This window comes from Sinocyclocheilus anshuiensis, unplaced genomic scaffold (assembly GCF_001515605.1).
Source record: "Sinocyclocheilus anshuiensis isolate Anshui unplaced genomic scaffold, SAMN03320099.WGS_v1.1 scaffold438, whole genome shotgun sequence".
NCBI lineage: Eukaryota > Metazoa > Chordata > Actinopteri > Cypriniformes > Cyprinidae > Sinocyclocheilus > Sinocyclocheilus anshuiensis.
In genome coordinates, this window is record NW_015546118.1 from 1620637 (window position 1) to 1647848 (window position 27212).

General features: G+C 35.4%; 1 protein-coding gene across 1 annotated transcript in view; it reads left to right on the forward strand.

Annotated features, from left to right (window-relative positions):
• LOC107700896 (protein CutA homolog) overlaps positions 1 to 27157 on the forward strand; it is a 41023-nt gene extending 13866 nt beyond the window's left edge. Inside the window, exons 3-8 of the mRNA XM_016502735.1 lie at positions 13264 to 13399; positions 19579 to 19727; positions 24226 to 24285; positions 24589 to 24634; positions 24797 to 24846; positions 26647 to 27157. Of these exons, the coding sequence (XP_016358221.1) occupies positions 13264 to 13399; positions 19579 to 19727; positions 24226 to 24285; positions 24589 to 24634; positions 24797 to 24846; positions 26647 to 26749 (544 nt within the window). The 3' untranslated portion in view covers positions 26750 to 27157. The remainder of the gene's footprint in view (positions 1 to 13263; positions 13400 to 19578; positions 19728 to 24225; positions 24286 to 24588; positions 24635 to 24796; positions 24847 to 26646) is intronic.
• Positions 27158 to 27212: the final 55 nt, after the last annotated feature.

Genomic DNA, 27212 nt, shown 5'->3' on the forward strand with positions numbered 1-27212 from the left:
GATTTTAGCAAATGGCTGCAATATAACAAAGAGTGAAAAATTGAAGGGGGTCTGAATACTTTCCGTACCCACTGTATATTGCATATAAGAATATGAATATGACACCTGTAATTGCCATAAAAAATCATTGTCCTAATACATTCACATTTGTCCAACAAAAAAGGAAACGCCAAACTAAACTCCCTTGCTGTATCTAGTTAAGCATTTTGTCCAAAAAAAAAGGAAACGCCAAACTAAACTCCCTTGCTGTATCTAGTTAAGCATTTTGTCCAAAAAAAAAGGAAACGCCAAACTAAACTCCCTTGCTGTATCTAGTTAAGCTCATCACCTCTCTCTAGATGATTATGTGTGTGTGTGTGTGTGTGTGTGTGTGTGTGCATGTGTAGAGATTTTAGTACTGGTTAAATATTTAACATGATGGGGAAAGGAGGTAAAGGCAATGAGACTGTGTGAGAGAGGCAGAGAGCAATTAAATCGGAGGACAGAGGGGTGATGGGCTGCAGAGTCTCTGAGGAGAAAAGAAAGCTGCGATACAGCAGCAGTGAGCACACACTCGTTTGATCTGCTTTTCTCCTTTTATTTCCCTGTCTTCTCTTTGTTTCATTCTGTTTGTCTTTTTTCAGAAGTGAGAGAGGAAACTCAAAGCAAGACTGAAGAAATGAGCGAGGGATCGTTCTCGATATGAGATGGGTAGATGGAACTGCACACAAATATTAGCATGAGCAAACAGACAATCTCAGACATGCTTTGAGACCAGGCAGTAGACGTGGAGTGCTAACAGGATCTAAACATACACTCATTCAGTCTATGAAACACTACAGTGCTAATACCGTGTGGGGATTTTTCATTTTTTAAGTAATTTCTCAAAATGTGTTTGTAGAAACTACTTTAAAGGAGTTTTGATATCGACTTCCGTCATGTCAGTCGTCTTATGAAAGCTGTTTAGCTCATATTAGTGAATTAAACATGACTGTGGCCAATAAAAAAAGGACACATTTACAATGAATATCCAAAGTCATTACACACTGAATTCCATTAAGATATCTTAATTGTGACCCTGGACCACAAAACCAGTCATAAGTAGCATGGGTATATTTGTAGTAATAGCCAACAATACATTGTATGGGTCAAAATTATTGATTTTTCTTTTATTCCAAAATCATTAAGTATATTAAGGATATTAAGTAAAGATAATGTTCCATGAAGATATTTTGTAAATGTCCTACCATAAATATATCAAAACTTGATTTTTGATTAGTAATATGCATTGCTAAGGACTTCATTTGGACTTTAAAGGCGATTTTCTCAATATTTTGATTTTTTTGGACCCTCAGATTCCAGATTTTCAAATAGTTGTATCTCGGCCAAATATTGTCCATACATCAATGGAAAGCTTATTTATTAAAAAATTACCCTTGGTTTTGTGGTCCAGGGTAACAATTTGTTCTCTGAATTTCCACAATACTTGTCCTCTGCGTTTGTGTGACTATGTGCATTCATTAAACATCTCTGGAAGCCATGCAAGACTTCACTCTCTCATCACTGATGTTCTCGAATCCAATTTTCTATGGTCCTTTGCACCCCGCTATTTTATCAAACTCCTCTTCAGGAGTGTGGTTACCTGGGCTTGTCATTATTCCATTAACCATTAACTGCTTTCGTGTTATCAGCTTCCACTGCCATGCTAGTCTCCCTCATTAACATTGATCTCTCTCCCAAACACGGAAGGAGCGAGGTCCGACTCACAACACCGCACATCCACCTCTTTCTCACAAACACACACTCATTTGTCATTTATCTCCTGCTCTGTTTCTGCCTGTGTGTTTCTTAGGCAAATATATGCCATGACGCAAACCTGGCCACCGTTTACCTTGAATTTCTTCCCTCACATACATCGCTGGATTCCAGTGTGTGTAAACACACACTCACACACAGCTTTCTTTAATCACCCGTCTCATTCTCGCCCCTGTTCATGTTGAGATCCATACACTCTGCACATACTAATAATGTCTCTTTGTTCATTTCAACCCTTGTGCAGTTCTTTTGGCTTCCTTATTTTTGGACTCGCCCCTTCTGTTGTTTTCTTCTCCCTCTGTATTCGTTCATTCATTTATTCCTCCTTCTGTTCTGGCTCTCTCTCTTTCTTCCCTCTCTCTGTACTGATGTAAAGGTTATCAGTTCCTGGCAAAGCCTCTCTGCATTATAAATGAACAGCTGAAAACCCACTCCTGGGACAATTAAACCTGAGGCTGTTTAGCATGCAGAAAGAAAAAGAGGGAGGGATTGACGAGGCCGAGGCTGGGCGAAGAAGAGAAGGCTGGCACTGAGCAGAGGATTTAGTTTGTTTGTTAGCCCTGAGTCTGCTTTGAGCACAGACACCTACATTCCCCTGAACTCGCCATCCATGTGAATCATGCCGCCTTTCAGTATGTTTACTGGAGTATTTGTGACTGTGATGTGCAACAATGCCAACAGTAATTATTGCATCAGTCTTGATTATATTCCTGCTATGTCTCCATCACACCATCCTCCTCTCTACTCCAGCACCCTCATTTTTCTTTCTGTGTTCTTCTCTAAGCACTTCTCCTACTCTGTTCACAGTGCATTCTGGGTAACTCCCACAATGCACCTATCTACTTCTAGTAGTTTGGAAGCACCAGATGGTTGTAATTGTCTCTGTCAGTTGTGCTCAGGAGAAAAGGGTTAACCAGACTTCACCCTTGCATTTCTTCAAAGCTGTAAATCTGTAAATTTTGAGCTCTCGGAAGTGATAAGAGACTATGTACTATTATTCATTATTTTTTCTTTGTTGTTTTCTCGTGATCATGGCTTAATGTTCTTGTGATCTCAATATAAAAACTCCCGTCTGGGTGAATAAAGCACTTATTTTTTTCTTCATTTTACTTTAAGACATGATAGTCTAGTAGCATCATTTTTGTTTAATATACAATGGAACAAGATAAACCAATATATTTAGTTAATCGCAGCAACTGAAATTGAAATTGCATTTTGAATGTATAATACTTATTTCATATGCAACGATGTTACCCAATCATATCACAGTTACATTACCATTTTAAATCAAAGGGCCTTTTATTTCTAAATTATGACTGTTTTGGATGTAAAAATTCTACATTTTAAGTGGACCTCAGGAAATATTATATAAATATATTTTTTTTAATGCACAACCCCTTCTTATGACTTTAGAGCCCACTACAGTTAAGTGAATACATCACTCTGCAATGGATTGCTGTATGCATGCATTTGTTGCTGCTGTAAAGTAATCTGACCTGTGCACCTAATTTCGTACCTACTCACCAAACTTGCATACCCCCAGAACAGATGTGGGAAATAAATAGAAGCCATTTGCCTTCTCGACCATTTTAGGAGTAAACGTCACAGTTACATCACTGCAGTTGTGTGTGCGCTATGGTGGCAGAAATATGGAATGTGAATGGGGCCAAATGTCTTTAAACAGAATGCATGAAATTTGAGTGCTTCAACACGCTCTGTTTGCCCATATTAACGTGACAACACGTACAGCAGCCAATGAAGTTGTTGCATGCAAGACTGTATTTGCATATGTGACGTGATGGTACATTGATATATACATATAGTATACAACACATCAGACGTCATGAGAATTTCCAATTTGTTGCGTCTTTACATGCACTAAAGAAATGCAGCGAAAACTGACACCTTAACATGACCAGATTGTGCATATCTACACATACAAAAGAAATGTGCTCAAAATTGCATGTTAACGCAGACAAACTGTGTGTTGAAATGGTCAAATTTCACATGCCCCGTTTTGACTTTTGGCCATGGCTGCCTTCCATACAGAAAATCAGTGGTAACAATTGGCGGAAAATGGGTGAGATGCAATAAGGAAAAAATGTCTTTGTGTGCCTTTGGATGTCAGAATTGAATGCAAAAAAGGTGTTCCTAATTTTTATAGAATCTGTCACAGATGCCCTTTACAGTTCTAACATTAGGATTACAATATTATCCATAGATTAGGTATTGGTAGTAGTAGTTCTAGTGTGTTATCTAAAAAAAAAAAAAAACAGTTAATATTAAACCAGACATGCAAGTGCAATATATTGTTGTTTGACTGGTTTATAATAGCTCACTTTTTCCACAAGGTGGATCCTTGACCTATAGACCCGACAGTGAGTACGGGTCAGTAAACCTCACCCAATTGCTAAGGGTTAGCTTATTAGTGTAAGAAAACCTGTCTTTTCTGCAGGCAAACCATTCAAATAATTGCAGATGGCATCCGCCTTTTGCAAAATCATTGAGAGATGCCTGCAGAAACACACAAAAAATGACGTAAATGGCATATTTTGGATTAAAAATAGCACATATTCCTTTTGTTGTTTTTTGAAAGGTCAAAATAAGTCAAGATCATGATAAAGTTAAGTGGATCACGCCACAACAAGACGGAAAAATTATTAATACATGTCCTTTCTATAGATAGCATTGTTCGCTTGGCATAATTAAAACCATAATGTCCAGCTCCACTCAATCCTGTTGGATAAACTAATTTGGCTAGACGTGCAGGTTTGTGTTTGTGAGTGGAATCAACAAGAAGAACCCAGAAAAGCTGCACTGTGTAATGCTGTTGGCTGCCAGGTGGAGAGAGTGTGGATTGTACTTCAAAGCCCAGGAGTGAGCCGGGATTGCTTCGGTTGGAAAAAGACAGAAACGAGCAGATCAGCTCTGAACGGGATGGACATTTCTGTTTTCTTTTTTTAATTTCACAGATGCAGCCCACACTGTGTGTCATGTCGTGTCCTGAGGTTATGCAGCATTTGAAGAAAGAAATCTGTAATAAATGCAATGAATATGCCCAGCGCAATCACTTTTAGTCAAACAATTAATAACTGATTGTGATGATATTTTCATCTTCACATTCCATTGGCTGTAGTATATCTGACCGATCGACACCGTCTTATTCTTTTTATCCACCTCTCTCTGGTCTGTCTTCCAGTAGTCAACTATCCTGTAAATGGCTAAAGCTATGTGGGCATGTTGAACTGAAATGTTCTGGCATTTCCAGCATGGATTCCCACTGAATCGCAGGGCTGTCTTCCACTGTATGCGTCCAGGGAACAGTGCACTCAACTGGGGCTGGAGATGATGGATGTGGTCCTCGCACCACTGGAGGAAGCCTCCATGTGTTTCAAGCTCCATAATACACCTACTCATTCATCTTTGCTCTCTCCCTCCCATCCAGCACAACATTCCCATATGCTCTCAGTAATTACGGCCTGTATTTTCTCTCTGATGCACAGTGGAGGGAGGAACACTCCATGGATGCATCTGTGAAGGTGCATATAAACGGTTTCCTCAAGCTCCTCTTCCTCTTGAGTGAGTAGCAGCAGCGCTCTTCCCTCTCGTTTCTTTCCTTTATCTGTCTTATTTTAGACCTGCGATCTCATTACAAGGCTCTTGGTGAATTTTAAAGGCTCGATTGGACAAGTTTAAAAAGGAATGACTAAAACTGAAAGTCAAACCATTTTTCTTCTTCTTCTTCCTCCCCGCAAACACACCGCAGGAGTGGCCGCTGAGCCCGGTTAAGTCTCTTAGCATCTCACCCTCCTGCTGAGAGACACGACAGATCAAAAAACCTTCTCTCTGCGCTCTCCTTCTCTCATCCCCTCCCTTTATCCATGTCTCTTTCTTTCTTCCACCCTCTGTCATTTCTTTTCCACTTATTCCAATTCTTTCTTTTAATTTTTTTCCATCCCTCTTAGTCAGTCCTCTCCTATTTTGGTCATCTGCTTTCATGTGGCAGTTTGAGAGACTGACTTGAAGAGTCTTTCTGGGGTGTGCGGAGGGAGGGGAGGTGTAAACGAAAAAAGGATGATGGATTGGTTTGTTTTGCAAACCCAACCATGCCTCATCCCTCCACCCCAGATACGCAGTGCTCCTTTCTGCAGTTTCTTTAATTATTGAAAAAATATGCAAAACCATTCAAATTTAGACAAAGCATTTGTGTAATTAATTTAACCCTTTCTTCAATGATTTCTCCTTTTTCAATGTAGTGTAAATCCATTTACTGCCCAGAGTAAAAGTTGCTCAAGGAAGAGTTCACTTTTTTGTGAACACATGGCCCCATCTAGCGGTTGAGGGATGGTAGGCCAACCAGTCTACAAAATAATATTGATTTATTGTTTTTAGCCATATATATTCCAGTTAAATCCTGTATATTAGACACGTTGTTAAACAAAGAAAAAGGTACAGCATAACATTCACTTCTTTTGACAATTCTGGGGAAAAAAACTTTTCAAGAAAAGAAAATGAATTGGGTATTATTGTATTATTAGGTTCAAATGCTGTCATACTAGTGTGGAATTTTCCAATATTATTTACACAAGTAAATGCTGGTTATTTAAAGAGACACACCACAGTTACACAAAGTCAGGGGGATAGCATCTGTGTAAATAAATATATCTAATAAATTTACTAGATCTTATTCAGGAATTGAGGAATTAAATGCAGTCAAACTATTAGCATGTATCTATGCATATTGTTGAGCAATAAGGAAAACAAAAGAGCTGGAAAACAATTCAGGTTTATTTCACATTTTTGAGATGCAGCTCATACAGAGGATCTTTATCTGGTCAGTACATTTACATTTATCATCTTACTAAAGTAATTAATATGAACTAGTAACATGAATTAATCTTTATATTTATTATGTGTTAATATAGAAAAGATCCTTGTCCACGGTAGTGCAGAAGACTTCATGTACTGAATGCTGAATGTTTGGTGGTGTGATGGGATGGAAAGTCAGTGCGATTTCCACACTTTGAGTCAGATTACGGATGATAAAACCGTATATAACTGAGATTTACATTCATTCATTCATTTTTTCATTTTTGTGTATGCTCTTTATTGTGCCTGTTCTTTCGGATAATATCTTTGAATGTAATGAACTTTGAATATAAAATACTGTAATTATCTTGAAGATATATCATTATACAGTATATAGAATTGTTTTGTCACACAACATTCATTGACCCCTCAAAAGCATTTTAATGGAAACATCTGAAGCTGCAAATCTGATAAGATGAAGGAAGTCAGCAGCTGAAATAGGGTCAGTGAAATGGGACCTGAAAGTCACCACATGCATCTGAATTTCCATTTGCAAAATAAAGATGTCAAATATTTTCCATCTAATGCACAGAAGAAAACAAATATAAGCCATCAATAATCTTTGGAGGATTACAAAATGAAACACTTGACTTGTGTATAACTAAAATACTGTTTTCAAAAGCACTTGTGAAAAATATGAAATTCAAATAACTGTTCAAATTATGAAAGTCAAATAACTGTTTAAATTACAAACAAATGTAATAAAAATGCCTTGGGACTGAAGTTAGCTGTGTGTTTGAGATATTCCAACACATTAGATGCCAGTCACCAGATCATGTATTATGGATAAACAAAATTAGTATTTACATTGTTGTCTTTTTAATTTGAACCCCAGTTTATATTCTACAAATAGGATGATAGATAGATAGATAGATAGATAGATAGATAGATAGATAGATAGATAGATAGATAGATAGATAGATAGATATCTCTTGAATACTTTGTAGATGTTTGTCGAAATTGCCAGTAGTCTTTCTCATATATATAAATGTTTTTATCCATACCAGTATCAGTGTTTTATTTCAGTATTTTTTGTTCATTTATTTTGTAGGTAACCATGTTTGACAAAACCTTGGATTAACTTTGGTATTTGACCAGCTCAATGTACAGAATCCTTTACCTAAGTGTGCATTTTTATGCCATCATATACACTGAAGTCAGAGCTTTGCAATCGGCTGCTCTTTGTCCATTTGCTTCCTCGTTTGGGGATGTTCAGTGATGCATAGCAAACTTCTGTATGGACATCCTGTGGAAATGTTTTATATACTGTAAGTAGATAATAATTTTTGGATTGTAAAACAACTGTGTACCATTATTGGTGGGTTTAGAAAAAAATGCTTCATTAGTATAGTGGTAGAAGAAAATTTAAAAATTTCAAATAGAATTACATAATTTTGACTTTGCATGAAATACAAATTACATGAATATTGTCTATCTTCTTAGACTAATACACTGTGCTCATACAGTACATTAAAAGTAGGGTTTGTTTGGTTTGGTTTTGTGGTTGCAGACTGTGCCGAGTTGATAAATTATTAACATATAGATGAAATATTAACTATTGTAAACTAATTTCAGACTCATGTCTTAGCACTTTTCTGCATATTTGTGGGCTGCTGAGTTTACCTGTTCTTGGCTCAACTGTCTTCGCATCTCAGAACTGCTTTGATGACCTTCAGACTCCTTCAGCACTGTGAATGGCAGAATCAGAGGCTTATCTCTTATGACAGTTCTTCAAAATGACTCCCTCAAACATAGAGCTACAGGAAACATAAACTGTATTATATCTAGTAGACTAGATAGTCAATTGTTAAATTGTATATATAAATCTCACCTGTCTTGTGGCAGCATCTGTAGCCACAAACAAAAGCCAAAATGGCAGAGAGAAGAGAACATGCAGGACTCAGTGTTTGCAGTATCAGCCAGCACTGCCAGCAGTCACAAACTAGTTCAGGGGGGCTTTCTGAGGGGAAGACGGATGAATAAATGCTAATTAAGGACCATACCTTTCATTTTAATGAATTAGTTTGTTTATATGAAGTTGTTCTTTAGTTGTATTGACTGTGCTAGAGCTACAGCTACAGCTACAGTATATACACTGTATACACACTCAATGCAGAGGGTTTGCTGTCACAGAATCCCTAACCTCCATTTGCCATTTTAGTGTTTGACGTCTTTATAATCCATTTCAGAACAGTGATTTGTTTCCTGTGCAAATTCTATTTGAAACAGGACATGACCTACATTTATTTTAAATCTATTTATTTTGGTTGCCTCGTCCTACACTCTCAGAAAATGCTGTCACTTGGGTGGTACCTTTTCAAAACGTACACTTTTGTTTATTTTAGATACTAATATTTACACTTTTGGTAGAAATATGTACAAAGGCGCCTTTTGAAAAGATACCACCTCAGTGAAATCTTTTGTACCTTTTTTATTTCTGATGTGTAATGAATCATTCTTCTAAAAGCATTTCTGAGAAAACACACCAAGTGGCTCTTTGTAGGTGTACCTACACTGTCTTGTTAATGTGAATATCTGTATAATATAGGTAGATAGTCATATCAGATATATAGAATTAATTCTATTTTATAATATTGTGTTCTACTAAACATTGAAGTTCATCTCAGTGCTCAATTACCTCAATGCTGCTCAAATTAAAACTTTTAAAAAAACATTTTAAAAACTTTTTTGTAAAAAACGTATTTAAATTAAATTTAGTGCATACACTTCTGCATTTTACAAACACTTTTATCCAAAGATATTTACAATGCACTGTAAAACATTTTTTTTGTAATTTTAACTATAAAAGACTGGTAGAATTGTTAGAAGAAAATGTAAAAAAAGTTTCAAATATGATAATTTTTACATTGCATGAAATGCACGCAAATTATCATAAATATTAGCAGGAAATCAAGACTAATACATTGTACTCGTATATTAATTGTAGGGTTTGTTTGTTTTTGTTTTGTGGTTGCAGACTGTGCTGTGCTGATAAATTAAAAATAACATTAATTTTAGCTGTAAAAGACTGTAAAAATGCTACAGTAAAAACCTATTCCCTTTCTATATACAGGGAAAAACTATAGCCTAATACATCTAACAGGACATTTCATAATATTTTATGGTAAAGTTCTGTTAAATGTACAGTTTTCCTTAATAAAAAAGAATAAGTCATCTTATAATTTACAGTGAAAAACCATAAACTGACATTCCTACAATTTCCTGTGTGACAACTCACATTTTTATAGTTTATAGTTTTTGGTATCAGTCATGTGTATTAGGGTTTAATGTGTTACTATGATGGTGTTTTTTGTATTTACGTGCATACAACTGTGTGCACCTTTAATATATTAGTATTTACCTCAGCTTGTGGTAAAGCTATTTGTGATGGATTTGAATTCATCATGTGTCTTTCTCTTTACCACCAGCTTTATTATGGTGGCTGTCAGTATATGTTACATTTTCGTATAGCAGCATGGACTTGCTAGTTTAGAAGAACAGGGCTATTGGATTTACAGTTTCATTTTTAAATTTTATTTTATGTTAGTATTCTTTATTTATTTATTTGTTTGTTTGATTGTTTGTTTGTTTGTTTTGTAAATTACCATTTCAAACTTTTTTTCTGCCAACCACAGCTGTCAAGGTTTTTATATACAGTGTGCATTTAAGGTATACATTTGATCAGTTCATGCATTCCCTGGGAATCAAACCCATGATTTTAGTGTTGCTAGCACCATGGTCTACTGAATGCAGAGCTACAGTATATAGATCTCAGAAGTGCAAGAGATGGAAATGATAATACCCACTTTGTTGGCAAAAAAAAAAAATCAAAAAGTAAACAAATGTATGTAAGAGTTTTAAACGTCTCTAATTTTTAAAGTGTTTTAGGACTATAAATCTTCTTTTAGTACATTCATGTTTTGCTTCAGCAGATTATTCATTGCTCTTTGTTTTACATTGTTTGCAGTGTGAAACAAGCTTACCAGGTGAACCTTATGTGAGCTTTATGAGAGTATCACCAGTGTGATACACATCCTTCTCGAAGATTATTCCGTTCTGTTTGATATATTTTTTCCCAACCCTTGAGCAATAGTAGAGACCAAGGTCTGCTCCAGTGATGTTCTCGATCACTAAGTCATAGGATTTTGAAGCATTGTTCCAGAACACAGAGAATCGTGGAATGGGTTGTAATAGGCTATTGTATGTAGGGATGATCAGAGGCGGTTGGATCTGTGAAGAGCAGATCTTAACCCAATGAATCTCCTGTCCAATGACAATCTCACTGTCACAGGGAAGAGTTGCATTATCTCCAGGCCTGACCACCACCTCCACCAGCGTTCCAGAGACTTTCCAGTAAATGCAACTCAGTGCAACTACATTCGACCAGAAATTATGGGTTACTCCGAGAAAAATGACGGGTGTAAAAAAAAAATGCAGTCCTTATATTGAGTGATTAAGAAATGCACATGTACAGTTATTCAGAAACCAATATTTACACTACAGATGAAATATATTTAAACCAGAAATATGAGAAGAAATCACTTACTGAGTGAAGTGATAGAAACCTTCATGCTGGCCACATGTGTGGTGGTGCTTGTGGGTGAGGCATATGTAACTGTCAATGTGAGTTCCGCCTTTTGATTCGTTGTGCATAGATAAAACATCAGTTTAATCATGCAAACATATACTATATGTGTGTGTGTGCATATGTATTTCTTAAAGCAAATAGCACAACAAATATTTTTTTTAAATGTTTCAATGTTTGTATTGAAAACAATGTTTTTTTAAAGACAACCCTATTGTCCTCAAATTTGTCTTAAATTTGTTTCTTGTTTAGTTTAATTAAATTGAGTTTGTTATTGTAGCTAATACAATGGCATGAAAAGACAGTAAGGCAAACGTATTACAACATTCTACCTCTATGGGTTTTAATGTATAAACACGAGGCTGTAAATCTAGTTAATTTGAAGATGGAGGGAGACCGAGGCTGAATTTGGGTCAGTGGTTTGAGTGGCATACATGCATATGTGGACCTCAAAGACCACTCAGATACACAGGCGTCAAATATTTTCCATGTTTCTGTCTGACGCACAAAGAAACCTGCTGATATGAAGAATGATAAAATACAGCAGGCATCAGCAATTGAAAGGGAAAATGAAACTTTGACACTTTAAAAGTGTCACATTTTAAAATCATTTTATTTTAGTCCGTGAGGTCTATTCGTTTCAGTTAAAGTTTCTTGAAATAAAACAGTTGCCCTTTATTTGCGCTGTACTTTATATTATTGTTAGCAACAGGCTGTTATGCTTGAATTATATGTATGAAATAGTAATAAGGTTTGATTGACTTGGTATAATAGCCCTAGCCTATATATTATTGCCTAATTTGAAAAGAGTGAACTGGATTTATATTTTCCACCTTATGCTGAATAAAATACTTTTAACTACTAACAGTTGGTGAATTCATTGGCAATTGTTTTATGAACAATTAAGTCTGGTATGAAATAGATTACTAATAAAAAACAAAAGTAGGTAATGTAACAGTACTACGCTACACTTTCCCCCATATAGCCTATAGAAAACACATAACATAGAGACCAGCGACATCTAGAGGTTTTTGAAGGAAGTTCACCGTCAGATAATTAGCCTGCGTCCCAATGTGCATACTATCCATCCTAACTTATATGTGATATTAGTCATTTTCAATACTATTTAGGGCAGATAGGGTGGATAGTATGCACATTGGGACGCAGGGCCGGTGTTACATTTTACCCCCAAATGTATCTGTATGACTTCCACCACCTATTATTATGATTTTTGTATATGTGACCCTGGACCACAAAACCAGTCATAAGTATAGCACGGGTATAATAGCAAACAATACATTGTATGGGTCAAAATTAGAGATTTTTCTTCTATGCCAAAAATCATTAGGCTATTAAGTAAAGATCATGAAGATATTTTGTAAATTTCCTACCGTAAATATATCAAAACTTAATTTTTGATTAGTAATATGCATTGCTACGGACTTAATTTGGACAACTTTAAAGGCGATTTTCTCAGTATTTCGATTTTTTTTTACACCCTCAGATTGCAGATTTTCAGGGGGTTCAAGATTTTACATCTTTAATACTATTTTCAGTTAAAATATATATTCAATATATTTTTTTAAGTGTTGTTTTATATGTATTGGTAAAGGCTTAAATTAGTGCATTACAGGTTTTAGCCTACATGTAGACGTACAGTTTCGAGGTTTTGTAAACAAACATTAATTTTTTTATTTTTTCGAAGATGAATTTAAACAATCGAAAACGCCACCATGACATTACTTGTATGTCTGTAGTCCATAACAAACTACCAAGAGCCAGAAACAGCATTTACGTTTATTAGGTTTCCAATCCTCTTATGATGAGACCCGTTGATCGCTCTTGATTGGAAGCCCCGGTATCCGGATACGAGCGTCACTCAATCAGCATCAAGCGCAACACACGGCCGCTTTGGGAAATGGCCGGACTATTCAAACTGTCCGACAGATTATGATGCGAGTGAGATGAACCTGCTGGACACCTGACGAGATGATCCTCCTATAAAATGCGTACAGTTGCCTGCACTTCACCGGCCATGTAACTTCTAGTTTTGTGAAATCATTATGCAAGAGAACAAACCGGATTGCTTGTACCAGCGGTATCCAAAGGACTTCGGCTGTTCCTCGATCGGGATTTGTTGTCTTTTGCATGGTAAATCCATTTTTTTTCCTCTCGATACGTGACATTTATACTGAGAGACTTAAGCGGCACGTGCTTAGCAAGTTGAACACTACAGACTGTTGACATGCTTAAACTTGATTGCTGTCACTGCGCAAACTTGACCGATATAAAGTTGGTTCGACATTTGACGTTTGACATTTGTCAGAGATTCAGCCTCGGAAATCTTCAATAGGTCTTTAATGATTTAGCACAAGGACAAGAAACATAATGTGTTATAATTGTTTTCAAATGTAGAAGAGAACACACAATGTGTTTTATTTGTTTTAATCTGCCTTACGGTATTGTAACTGATGGACCTTATAATGTAAAAGTGCAGGATAGGGACCGTCTGCAAAGTGCAAACCCAAGAGCAAAAAGCACAATTATTCTATCTAAATGCTTCACTTATGAAATGTATAAAAAATAAATCTCAGATCTAAGGGTGTGTCTTATTACTGGTTAATAAAAGAACATTTAGATGTTGGTTTTATTCACAGAACTATAGCACAACAAAAGCTATTGAAATGGAACAATTGAGAAAAAGCTTGCAAAGCATTACAAAGATTGTGCAGTTTACCGCCCCCCAGAGGAAGGTATTGCACTCGTCTTGACCAAGTTTGACATTCAGAAGTTTAAATAAATTAATTTAGAATGCACACAGTTTGATATGTAAACTTAAATGGGTGTGTCTTGTTACTTGTTCAAAGTACAATATTTACAGCCATCTTTTACTATCATATGAAAATCAGGATGCACGCTATTGAATTAAAGTTGAATCTGTTAACACATTCATTTTTAAAACATACAGTATTCCATCTCAACTTCAAAGGGTGTGTCTTGTTACTGGTTCATAGACGAACATTTAAATGTTGGTTTTATTCACAAAACTATAACACAGCACATGATATTGAAATGCTAACGAATACATCAATCAATGTAAAGTAAATATGCTCTTCTATATTAACTTCAAAGGGTGTGTCTTGTTAGTGGTTCCTAAACAAGCAGGTAGATGTTGGTTTTATTCACAGAACTATAAGACAACACATGATATTAAAATGTAAACAAACACATCAATTAATTTCCTATAAATGTAGGCATACTCTTCTATTTCAATTTCTAAGGGTGTGTCTTGATACTTGTTCCTAAAAGAACATTTCAATGTTGACATTATTCACCGTTGGCCGGCCGCGAACTTGACCCCGCCTACAAACACATCATTCTACTGACGACTGCTTCTCTAATCTCGGGGAGTTCAACGCGGGATTCACAAAACGCTTGCTGTTGAAAGATTGATCAGTATCCTGTTTATTTGGACCAGCTGCTCCACTGAATCACAACCTGTAAGTATGATAAATAATAGATGTTTATACTTTCTATAGAGCGTTCAAAATACATAACTGTTGAAATGGGCGTATCGTTTCCGACACGCGCTGTACGCCGTAGACCAATCGCAACAGACTAGGCCATCTGACTAATCAGAGCAGAGCAGGCTCACGGAAAGGAGGCAAATGAAACCAATACATCATTTAGTTTAAAATAAATACAATCTACCAACTACCTAAATACAACTAACTAAATACAGCTACCTCAGCTTCAAAGACTGTCTTGTTACAGATTTCTCAAAGAACATTTTCCAGTTGTTTTCATTGTCAAAAGAGATGCAGAAGTCACGCTATACAAGAATAGCTTACGAAACCTTCCAAAGAGTCTCCAGTATTACTGCCCCCTAGAGGACGATACTGCAGTGATTTGACTGAGTTTGACATTTAAACCTTTAATAAATTAAATTAAAATCAATACAGTCTTCTATTTCAGCTTCAAAGGGTGTGTCTTGTTTCTGATTCCTAAATGAACATTTAAATTCAGGCTTTACTCTCATATGTAAATCAGGACATACGCTATTGAATTTAATTTAAAAATTCCATTATTATTTTATTTTTATTTTTTTGGGATAGTTGTTCATGAGTCCCTTATTTGTCCTGAGCAGTTAAATTGTCCATTATTCTTCAGAAAAACTCTCCAGGAAACATGGGTTTCTTCTGAAGCTTCTGACATAATTCAGGCTATCCAGTGCGTTATGATTGGCCGAATACCTCAAGCGTGTAACGGGAAATGTTACGCCCCTACCATACTGTGAAGATGCCCTGTCAGCCCGGAGCGATGATTCAAAAACATGAAAACCCATTATAAACAAGGCATTCGTTGCATCCAGTGGGGACATAATTAAAATCAATACAGTCTTCTATTTCAGCTTCAAAGGGTGTGTCTTGTTTCTGATTCCTAAATGAACATTTAAATTCAGGCTTTACTCTCATATGTAAATCAGGACATACGCTATTGAATTTAATTTAAAAATTCCATTATTATTTTATTTTTATTTTTTTGGGATAGTTGTTCATGAGTCCCTTATTTGTCCTGAGCAGTTAAATTGTCCATTATTCTTCAGAAAAACTCTCCAGGAAACATGGGTTTCTTCTGAAGCTTCTGACATAATTCAGCTATTATTTTGTCTATATGTAAACATATAGACAAAATAACTTTTGACTATATGTAAACATTTTTGATGCAAAATATCTTACTCAGGACAGTACTTAAAAAATAACATGCATTTTGTGTGATCTCTCTTACAAAACATTCAAGTGTTTTTAAAGAAACAAAACGGACCCTTTGAAAATGACCTTGAAAATTTAATTTCTAACTAATTGATGTATTGGTTAATCAGCTTTATAAACAATTTAATAAAATATTCTTCTAGAAACCAGTAACAAGACACAGCTTTTGAAGTTGTGATGGAAAACTGCATTCATTTAAATTAATTTATCAACCTGAATTACATATGAGAGTAAAACCTGAATTTAAATGTTACTTTAGGAATCAGAAACAAGACACACCTTTTGAAGTTAAAATAGAAGACTGTAAGGCTATTCATTTTAAATGAATTTATTAACAGATTTGAATTCAATTCAATAGCATGCATCCTTATTTACAAATGAGAGTAAAACCTGCATAGAAATGCTATAGGCCCAATTAACAAGACACTACTTTTGAAGTTGAGATTTATTAAAGGTTTGAATGTCAAACTCAGTCAAAACAACTGCAGTATCTTCCTCTAGGGGGCAGTAATACTGGAGACTCTTTGGAAGGTTTCATTGTCAAAATCATTTGAAGCTGAGAAAATTTTATTTATTTTAAACTAAATTATGTATTGGTTTAATTTTTTATGTGTTCAGTTATAGTTCTGTGGCTAAAACCACCATCAAAATATTTGTCTAATCTGTAACAAGACACACCCATTGAAGTTGTGTAATAAAACTGTCTGTGTTATTAATTTATTTATTAATGTAATTTTCAAATTCAAGTCAAAACAACTGCAAAACAAGACTTTGCCAGCTTTATCTTAATTGTTGAATTTCAATAGCATGTTTTCTGTTATAGTTCTGTGACTAAAACAAATATAAAAATGTTCTTATAAAAACAGTAACAAGACACACACCATGAGGTTGATACAGAAGAGTGTATTTATTTTAAATTAATTTATTTATTGGTTTTAATTTCAATAGTGTGTACTTTTTTGGTGTCATACTTCTGTGAAAACAACGAACATTAAAATGTTCTCACAAGGACCTGGAATCAGCCTACTGCATAAACACTGGATTATGGAATGATAATGATTTTTAATATTGTTTTTCTTTTATTGTTATGTTTATTAATAGTAATGATATAATAATAACCACTATCACATATCTTGTTTACGATATTTATTATTTAAATTCAAGTGAGAATTCAAGTAAATTATAAGTGTTTGTCTTTATATCTTTCAAAGACCTTGGTGCTCAAATTGCTCGTTTTGTTAATTGTAAAAAACATTCCGGTGGGAAACAATATTAATCGTTTTATCCTTTACGTGTACTTTGTAGACGGTCCCTAGCTGGCCTAAGCGCTAGCTCGCTGCTGCCAGAGACTTTATGCGTTGCAACATATCGAGGAGGAGTAAAACATATACTGCGATGTGTGTGCAGTTCTACGTTCTAATGCTTTTCAAATAAGCCATTTTTATACAATTATACTCATCCACTAAGAATTTATTTATACTGCGATGTGTGTGCAGTTCTACGTTCTAATGCTTTTCAGATAAGCCATTTTTATACAATTATACTCATCCACTAAGAATTTATTGATTTTTTTGGCGGCTGAATAACGTTAACTGTCTTGATATCCAACGTCGAACCAACTTTATATCGGTGCAAACTTGTCGAACAGCTTTGGAACACCAAAATAGCCCTGTTTGTTAATAATAAGCTGACAAGCTATTAAATATCAGGAAGGAAAAAAGCTCTTAAAAGAAAGAGCCATGATGTGAACTAGTAGCCTACTATTTAAATTCAATTCCAGCTTCTGAACTAAATAGCTAGCTAGCCTTGTTTCTCAAAGAGCTGAACAAGCACATGCATTCTTGTGGCAAATACAATCTGTTATCAGGTCATCGCAGTATAATCCCGCACTGTTCTTTTCACATCGGGCACAATAATGCACGTTTAAGTCCCTCTGTGTTTCTGAAAGATGCGGTTGTGCATTCAGCAGTAATTCTTACTCAAGATCAGCTGCTGAGTGTCTGGCAGTACTTATTAAAGGGAAAGTTCACTCAAAAATTCTGTCGGCATCAAGTTGTTCCAAACGTGTATGAGTTTCTTTATGCTGTTGAACAAATACGGAGATATTTTTAAGAATGTTGGTAACCAAACAGTTGATGGTAGCCATTGACAAGAAAAAAAAACAAGCTGCAAGTCAATGGCTACCATCAACTGTGATCTGTCTCTTTAATGACTGAGGTTGAGGATTGTTTCCTCACTTGCAAAGACCTTGAAAAAGACGTTTACGTGATTAACAGCTATTTGCATAGTCATATGATAGGAATGGACTTTATTTACCTTCCATTTTCTGATAAAAGTACCGAAAATGATCACTCCTGCCAGTTATTAGGCCGCATTTTAGTAATATTGGACAGTAATTTAATTTGTACATTATTCATCAATTATATCCATAATTTTAAATTTTTTAACCTTAACCAAAAAAAAAAAAAACTCAATCTGTCATTTACACACCCTGATGTAGTTTAAAACCTGTATCAATGTCATTCTTCTGTAGAACACAAACACAAATATTTTGATCTTCCAAATATCATTGTGTTCTACAGAAGAAAGTTAGTCATGCAGGTCTGAGGTATGACTGAAATAGCATAAATGATGACTGAATTTCCATTTTGGGGAAAACTATCCGTATAACTTTGTTAAGAAAGAAAAAAATAAAGTTTTAGTCTCTTCCACACTAATGTTTCTTTAATAACTGGGCTTTTCTCAAATATCTGTATGTAACATAAAAGTGAATAAAAAATGCAGATAAAAATACATTTCAGAGGATATTCTAAATAGGGTATATGCGTGACTTAAAAAAAAAAAAACTCAATCTGTCATTTACACACCCTGATGTAATTTAAAACCTGTATCAATGTCATTCTTCTGTAGAACACAAACACAAATATTTTGATCTTCCAAATATCATTGTGTTCTACAGAAGAAAGTTAGTCATGCAGGTCTGAGGTATGACTGAAATAGCATAAATGATGACTGAATTTCCATTTTGGGGAAAACTATCCGTATAACTTTGTTAAGAAAGAAAAAAATAAAGTTTTAGTCTCTTCCACACTAATGTTTCTTTAATAACTGGGCTTTTCTCAAATATCTGTATGTAACATAAAAGTGAATAAAAAAATGCAGATAAAAATACATTTCAGAGGATATTCTAAATAGGGTATATGCGTGACTTAAAATTCTCATTAATACTGTACATGCACGAATGGGAATTAAATTGATTAAATTACTATCCAAAATGACTAAAAAGCAGTATACTATTGGCAGATGCGTCTCCATTTACATCCATTTATTCCAGTAACGCTAATTACAACTATTCAGGAAAATAATGTTACAGTACATGCATACCCTGTTGCATTTTATTTATCTTCACTTGGAAAATATCCTAAAAAGATACATGCATTCTATTAATTCAGATATATATAGTCAATAAATTCAGATTTTTTTTTTTTAGTGCATCATACTTAACTGTATTAATGTTCTTTGTTTTGTCCCCCTATTTGTGTGTGTGTTTATGTATAGATTTTAGTCCTGATTTGTGCCCTGTACCCTGTGCTGAAGACACTATGTGTTCAGATTCACTCTGCTGTCACAGGAAGCTATGTGGCAGGATATCACTCTGTGCTGCTTGTCAACTGTCCCACAGAACAAACCGCTAGAGACATTGGCAGGTATTGTACATGCATACAGTGATACACACACACAAGGAAATAAATATAGAAGATTAGAAATAAGAATAAGCTTCATTGTAGCTAATAAGTGACATACTTTGCCTTCAGCCAACAGGTGACAAGGGTGTGTAATGTTTACAGCTTGCATGTGACAGTCAGTGACATACAGTACAATAAAGGTATTCTGTTACATGTAAATATTAGTTTATTTTGAACTGAAGCTGATTTACAGTGGCAAAATCCCCCAGGACAGAACTTGAGAACGCTAACCTATTAATTTTTTCCCCTGATGAAGTTAACAATTTTTTTTTCTGCTTCTGAATGTGGGAAGCTTTTAGACCACAAACTAAAAACCCAGATGTGCTTTCTAGTACTAACGTAAGCAAATACTTCACTGTTTATTGTTGTTACACACAGTATAGTGGTGTCTTTTAACCTATTTAGCGATCAACTGGATCTTTTTATCATAATCATAAAAAATATGCATTAACAAACAAAGGTTTGACAAAGGAGGTATCTCTTCTTTTATTGGATGCCCGAATGTATGAGAAAAATCTTGTGCACAAAATACCCACTTGCTTGTTCTTTAAAGGGGTCATGAACTGAGAAATCAAAATTCCCTTGATCTTTTGATATATAAGAGGTCATTGTGCTATAAAAACATTCTGTAAGTTTCAGAACTCAAAACTTTCTCGTTAGTCTAAAAACAGCTTATATTGAAGCCAATCTGCCAAAGCGTCAAAATGTGCCACTTTATGATGTAATAGTGTGGCTAAACCCTGCCTCTGCAGAAGAAGATCAACGCCTGCTTCTACAGCACTGCCTGTTTAGCCCCGCCCACCAATTAGCGCACGTAGTAGGTAAATGACAAGAGCGGCAAACGCAGGTATACGCAGAATCTAGGGCTGCACGATTAATCGAATGCGATTGTCATGCGCATTTTGTCAGTAAAGCCGGTTCTGTAATCAATAGTAAATCTCCATCACCTGCTTTCAGATGGAGCAGTATTTACTACACAGAGCCGTAGTTCACTGACAAGCTACGCAAAAAAATTACAGACGATATAATTGTGCGATTATGAAATCGTTAGCGATAATGACGGCTGTTTGCGTAGCTTCTCAGTGAACTACGGCTCTGTGTAGTAAATGCTGCCCCATCTGAAAGCATGTGAAAATATCACATTTAATAACATATTTTTACTCCAAACTCACTTCATAACGTCAGTCGAGTGTTTGAAATAAATCCTTCTGTGAGATGATGTGGCTTCTTTTACACAGAATAAGGCACGCGACATATTTCATAGTATTCTAAGCAGTGATAAAGTCTATGTCGATTAGCATTGCATTATTATATACTTTATTATAATGAAAATTATAATAAGACTAACTCAGATAGATAAACCATATATTGTCATAGTCGTGTGTTTATTAGTTACGTTGAATCAATGAAAGCAGTTATATCTTCTGTTTATTCAGCTACTGCTATTGGGATTTAATGGGTTTCTTCTGCGGGGCGTTTTTGGAGTTTCAGTGCGAGAGCGCCCTCTGGCCGATTTACTACTGATCACAGAACCGTGCTTCACTGACAAGATGCGCATGACAATCGTAGCTTTTGCCTAATCGCGATTACGATTTCATTTCGATTTATCATGCAGCCCTAGCAGAAACCACACAATTAACTTTATTTATAATGAAGTGCCAGACTGCGTCAGTAAAAACTTGGTCCTTTGTTCACTTCATTTAACTGCGGATTTGTTTACAAACAAGGCACAATTCAAAGCAGGATTTTCTGAAAGATTTTCAGGATTTTCAAAGATTGAAATTAAAAGACGATGCTGTGCCGACTATATTGGAAATGACAGTAATGTCGCAACACAAATGTGAGTAACTGTTTTCGTTATCCGATTACTATTGCTTTGTCTGTTATTACAGATAGTTTGATATGTACTGACTACTGAGTATGCTTTTTTAACCTAAAACACAGCAGCGCCCATCTGTGAAGGATGTAGGTTGTCAAACATACACAACTGTTAGCCAATCGTAGCAGTGGGCATTTACTTTCGAGTCTACAATCCACACCGCCTATTCAAACAGAGCGTTCTGATGAGGGGGCTCAAAACAGGACAGAAAATAGCTTATTACTGCTAAATTATGATGTTTTTTTTATGTAAAATCATGATAACAGAGAACAGTGCAAAATAAAAAACAAAGGCAGTTCATGACGCCTATAATCAAACGAGTTTAAAAGAATCACACTTTTTGTGACAATAGGAACAAAGTTGGGTGGAATATTTTTATTTATTTTTTTTTACTTGAACACTTTGAGACTGCTAAAAACTTTGTTCAATATAATATGAATGTTGTTTTGGATGTAATTAGCTCTGTCCTCACTGAGGACAGGACCTACTGCAGTTCTGTGGGCTACACTTGGTTCACATGTAAAATGGTCAGAACTAAACATTTTGTGAAATGTTGTACATCTTGGCATGTTTAGTGACAAAACTGCACATAGTTGCAGAAATATATAACTGGAATTAAGAAACATACTTCTTAAATAGCTTTCCCATTTTGACAGCTTCCTTTATATGGCCAGCAGCAGGATAAATACAGTAATCTGCACCAATTGTTCCACTGAAGTACAGTGTTTGTTTTTGTGGATGCCATGTGGTTTGTGTCAACAGACAATTAATTGCAATAATAAGACAAATATCAGATGCAAAGTTTCTAGGGCCCGACTGGTTGTTTTTATTACCAAAATAATACTGCATGTAGTTATAAAATATAGTACTCTGCATTATTAAATACAGTTCAGTCTTGTTTCTATGGGCACATAAATTACAGCAAACTATTATTATATTTTCTTTAATTACTATGCTGTCCATAACATTTCACAATCATTTTTACAGAACTTGCAAAACCTCACCATGGATCATATCATAGAGCATCTCTACCTGAACTTCATATTCCCTCTCAGTTGCATTAGGATTCATTTTCCCATTATACTCTTGTTAAAGAGCACTTTACAGTGGATAAGTCATTAGAGTGCACTCCAGACTAATAAGCTTATCAAAGTGCAGCGGTTCTTGAGGTTTAGAACCACACAAGTGTGAAGGTGCATTTGCTTCTTTCTGATCCAGGAGTAATAATCCATACAGTTTGTTTAATAAACCATAAATCGGGAATGCAGGCAAACAATAATGAGATCTTTTGAGAGTGCACTCTTTAGGTCTGGAGTATGGAATGATATCTTGCCATGGTCAGAAGAATCCTGCATACAGTAGGTCTGTTGATTGAGGAAATAAAAAGGGAAGGGAGGATAATAAGCATGGTGTAGTATGAGGCAATGGCAGATGCATCAGGAAAGGAGAGAGGCAGCAGGTAAATTTTCATTTGACTAGGCCATGGCAGCACAACTAAGGGATGTAGCCAAACTAAGAAGTGCTACAAGCCAAACATTGAGCTGGAAGACACAAATCAACCATAGTCCACATTCCTGAGCCAACCACTACTGTATCTTTTTATGGAAAATATAACTAGTTTTTGGTTCAAGGGTATGGAATCTTATTTCCGCCAATGAATAGGTAATTGTGACTTTTCTCACAATTCTGAGTTTATCTCACAATTTCTTTGACTTTGTTTCTCACAGTTCTGAGAATTTTTAGATATAAACACAGGATTGCAAGATATAAACTCAGAATGGCAAGATATAAGCTCAGAATCCAGACTTTTCTCGCAGTATGTGTTTATATCTGTCAATTTTGAATTTTTTCCCCCTCAGAATTTACATCTTATTTTATTTCACTATGGAATAAAAAAGAAAAAAAGATAACTGCGACTTTTTATCCCACAATTATGACTTTTTTCACAAATTGCTATAGTTTATATTTCACTAGTCAGGCTTTTCTTCTGAGTGATATGATTGTAAATGCAATACAATTGCGAGTTAACAAAGTTTATATCTTACAACTCAAACTTTTTTAGCAGTTCTGAATGAGACAAAACTCCAAGTGCAAATTGTAAGATATTAGCTCAGAATTGTGATGAAAAAAAGTCATAATTTTATTTTATTTATTTCCTGTTTCTTGTGGCGGAAACAAGCTTCCATTCAAGGCTGTTTGTGTTTGTATGTAAGTCTGATAACATTCTGAGTGAGGTATCAAAATCTGGTAATCACCCTGTCAGTAATGGATGCTTGATACTGATTTTTAATCATGGAATAAAGCAAATGTACATTGCTGCGTATGATCCTGTTCGGCAAATTTAAAGTTGAGTAGATAGTATTTTTTTTTTTTAAATGTATCATTTGTTATATGCTGCATTGCTGATAAATTGAATTGAAATCCACTGTTAAAACTATATTTTGACCCTAGGGTATTACACTTGCATTCAGATGAGCTGTGTGTGTGTCTATACATTTGAAAGAGCACAGAGTGCCTTTGACTTGTGGTGCAGTCATATGCAAATACAGAGAAGCTAAATTCTTTTTCTCTTTCTGTTAGGAGCATCATGGAGAAAAGGCTGGCAGCATGCGTGAATATATTTCCTCGCACTACCACTATGTAAGACCAGCGAGTTTAACCTTTCACCCATTATGAGCTCTGAATCCAAAACACTGCAGCCTGAAGTGTAACTTTAGCAACAACATAAAGTTAACAACATAAAGATAACCTTGTCTGGACTGTAGAACTGGAGTGTTGCGTCAGGTCAGCATGTACAGCAGAAAAAACCTTAACTATCTTTTAATTTCCTGTAAGATATACATTAAAAAAAAAGAAATATAAAATGTTCCAATAAGGATTACATGCATGTATGCGTTTACAAAATATAATTTACCTAAAATATCAATTGTTTATTGATTTCAGGTACTACTGGAAAGGAGAGATACGGGATACCTCAGAAATACTGTTGGTGTGTTGATATATTTATTCAAACTTAAGATTTCCCATTCAAATCAAATGTTCTTATTTTTAAAGATGTTTATAATGCTTTAATGAGAAGTTATACATTGTCTATATGTCTTATTGTGGTTATGCTATGTATACTAAATTAATGATTTCCTTTATTTTTCAGCTTGTGAGGACAAGAACATCTCTGGTGCAGAGACTTGTGACTTATATAAAGTAAATACATTTCTTATCATATGCTACATATTCACCCAACATGCACAGTTAAATGTTTGAATATATAGACAATGTATAGTGCATGTAGTGTTATTCACCACATATAGTGATGCATCACTAATCCAGGGTTCAAAATCAAATTGGCTGATATATGAAACAAATTTAGTGACCGTTGTATAAGACTTTCTCGTCTGGTATAATAGTTTCCATGACAACAAAGCATCCCAGTCTGAAGAAAATTGTGTGGATCTAACAAAATGCTCTCTTTGTGGTACCTGTAAGCAGGTCAAAAGATGATGTACCTCTTACCTCACATACTTTGAGTGACAATTTTACTTTCTTTTACTTCCTGCATTTGTCTGCATTTATTTGAACAAAAAAATGCAGAGGAATATTGTGAATAGGGTTGTCACGATATTAGATTTTTCACACCACGGTTATTGTGTCGATATATCGCGATATCTATAGAAACCTTAGGGAATCAGCCAAATTAATTTTTACTTTGTTTATTTAGTTTTTCTTTTTACCCAATGAACATAAGGATACTGATAAACACAGGGCACATGCATTTTCACTTCTTCTTCAGGTCACAGCTGACCTGAGACTCTGACTTTCTCTGTCTTCTTTGAAGCTCCCTATGAAATAACAAGAGAGAAAATACTGTCAAGTTCAACAGTATAATGAATAAATATTAACATCAAATCTGATACTTTAACCTGTTAACTTGCGTACCCATATTTTAATCTCTTTAACCTATAGTTGCGCCGGCGCCAATGAAGTCATGCAGTTAACGTGCTTCTAATTCAGTATTAATGTGCACCCAGAACGACTGCAGATGAGGCATTAAGTGCATGGCACTGCGACCACCTTTACATGACTTGATTGCAAATACAAATACAAAAATTAGACGAGTAAAGAAAACGCGGTACTTATTAAAAGAATCACCCTTTTATTTAAATATATGAAAACAGGAAACCGCTGTTAACAGGTTAATGTAACATTTCCCATTCAATGACTAGTAAAATAATGGCAACTTACTGTCTGGATAATATTGAACATGGTTCTTCTGAGATATATTCATCTGCAGACCCGCAGCATGGATACTATTGGTTCTTCTCGGAGTAGTGCGGCCGCGCGCTGCGTCCTCTTCTTGTGTGACAGGTGTCAGCATTAAGGCGCAATACTGCCACCGGGGAGGTCAACCAGGTACTGGCGCTGGAGTAGGCTATTTGCGTGTCGTGTTATCATGGTTCTTCTGAGATATATTCATCTGCAGACCCGCAGCATGGATATTATTGGTTCTTCTTGGAGTAGTGCGGCCGCGCGCTGCGTCTTCTTGTGTGACAGGTGTCAGTGTTAAGGCTCAATACTGCGACCTGGGAGGTCAACCAGGTACTGGCGCTGGAGTAGGCTATTTGCGTGTCGTGTTATCATAAGTGTCCTGTTCATTTTAAATATCATGGTTATCACCAATACCGGTATATCGTCACACCCTAAATTAACACGATGTCGATATTTCATGATTTGAATATCACGGTTATCGTCAATACCAGTATATCGCGACACTCCTAATTGTGAAACATTAATATACAGAGAATAGAAGCAAAAACAGCATTTATTTGAGAAAAAAAAAAAAAGCTAAATAAAAGTATTGTCTTTTTAAAAAATCCTACTGACCCCATACTTTTGAAAGATAGCTTACATTTCAGAACAGTATAGGTGTTTCATTTGCATTTATTCCCTTGTTATTATAGTGTTCAAATACATTATTTTAACTGGGACTTATATGTGTTCCCTCAGAGCTGTGCATCCATATGACATTCCAGAAATCATCAGTTTTCCTATCGACGATGGAAGTCAGCATTACTTGAAGTGGATGGAAGATGCCGTCACTGATATTTGACACATCATTCTGCAATACAGTGGAAAAGCTCTCTTGTTAGAAGCTCACTATACAGAAACACTGAGGGATATGGGAACATGAGCACAAATTCTCAGGTTAATGGGAACCCTGGCCCACACAATGAATGTCTGTTGATATAAAGATCAGTGTATACATTTACTGGATGGATGTGTGGAAAGGGATTCTGTGTTTTTACCAGTACTATTACAGTTATGCATTTAGCAGATGCTTTTATCCAAAGTAACCTACAATAGAAGAACAAAAGCAATTTGTCACAGAGCCAACAATATTTATAGTATGCCAGGGTTATTAGACAGCTAGATTTGGAAGCAAGCAAGCAAAGCAGAGGAGAAATGCAGAGAAGAAAAATATTTATTTTATTTTTTAAAGGGGTCATGATGCTGCTAAAAAGAACATTATTTGGTGTAATGAAATGTGTTTATGCGGTTTAAGGTTCAAAAAA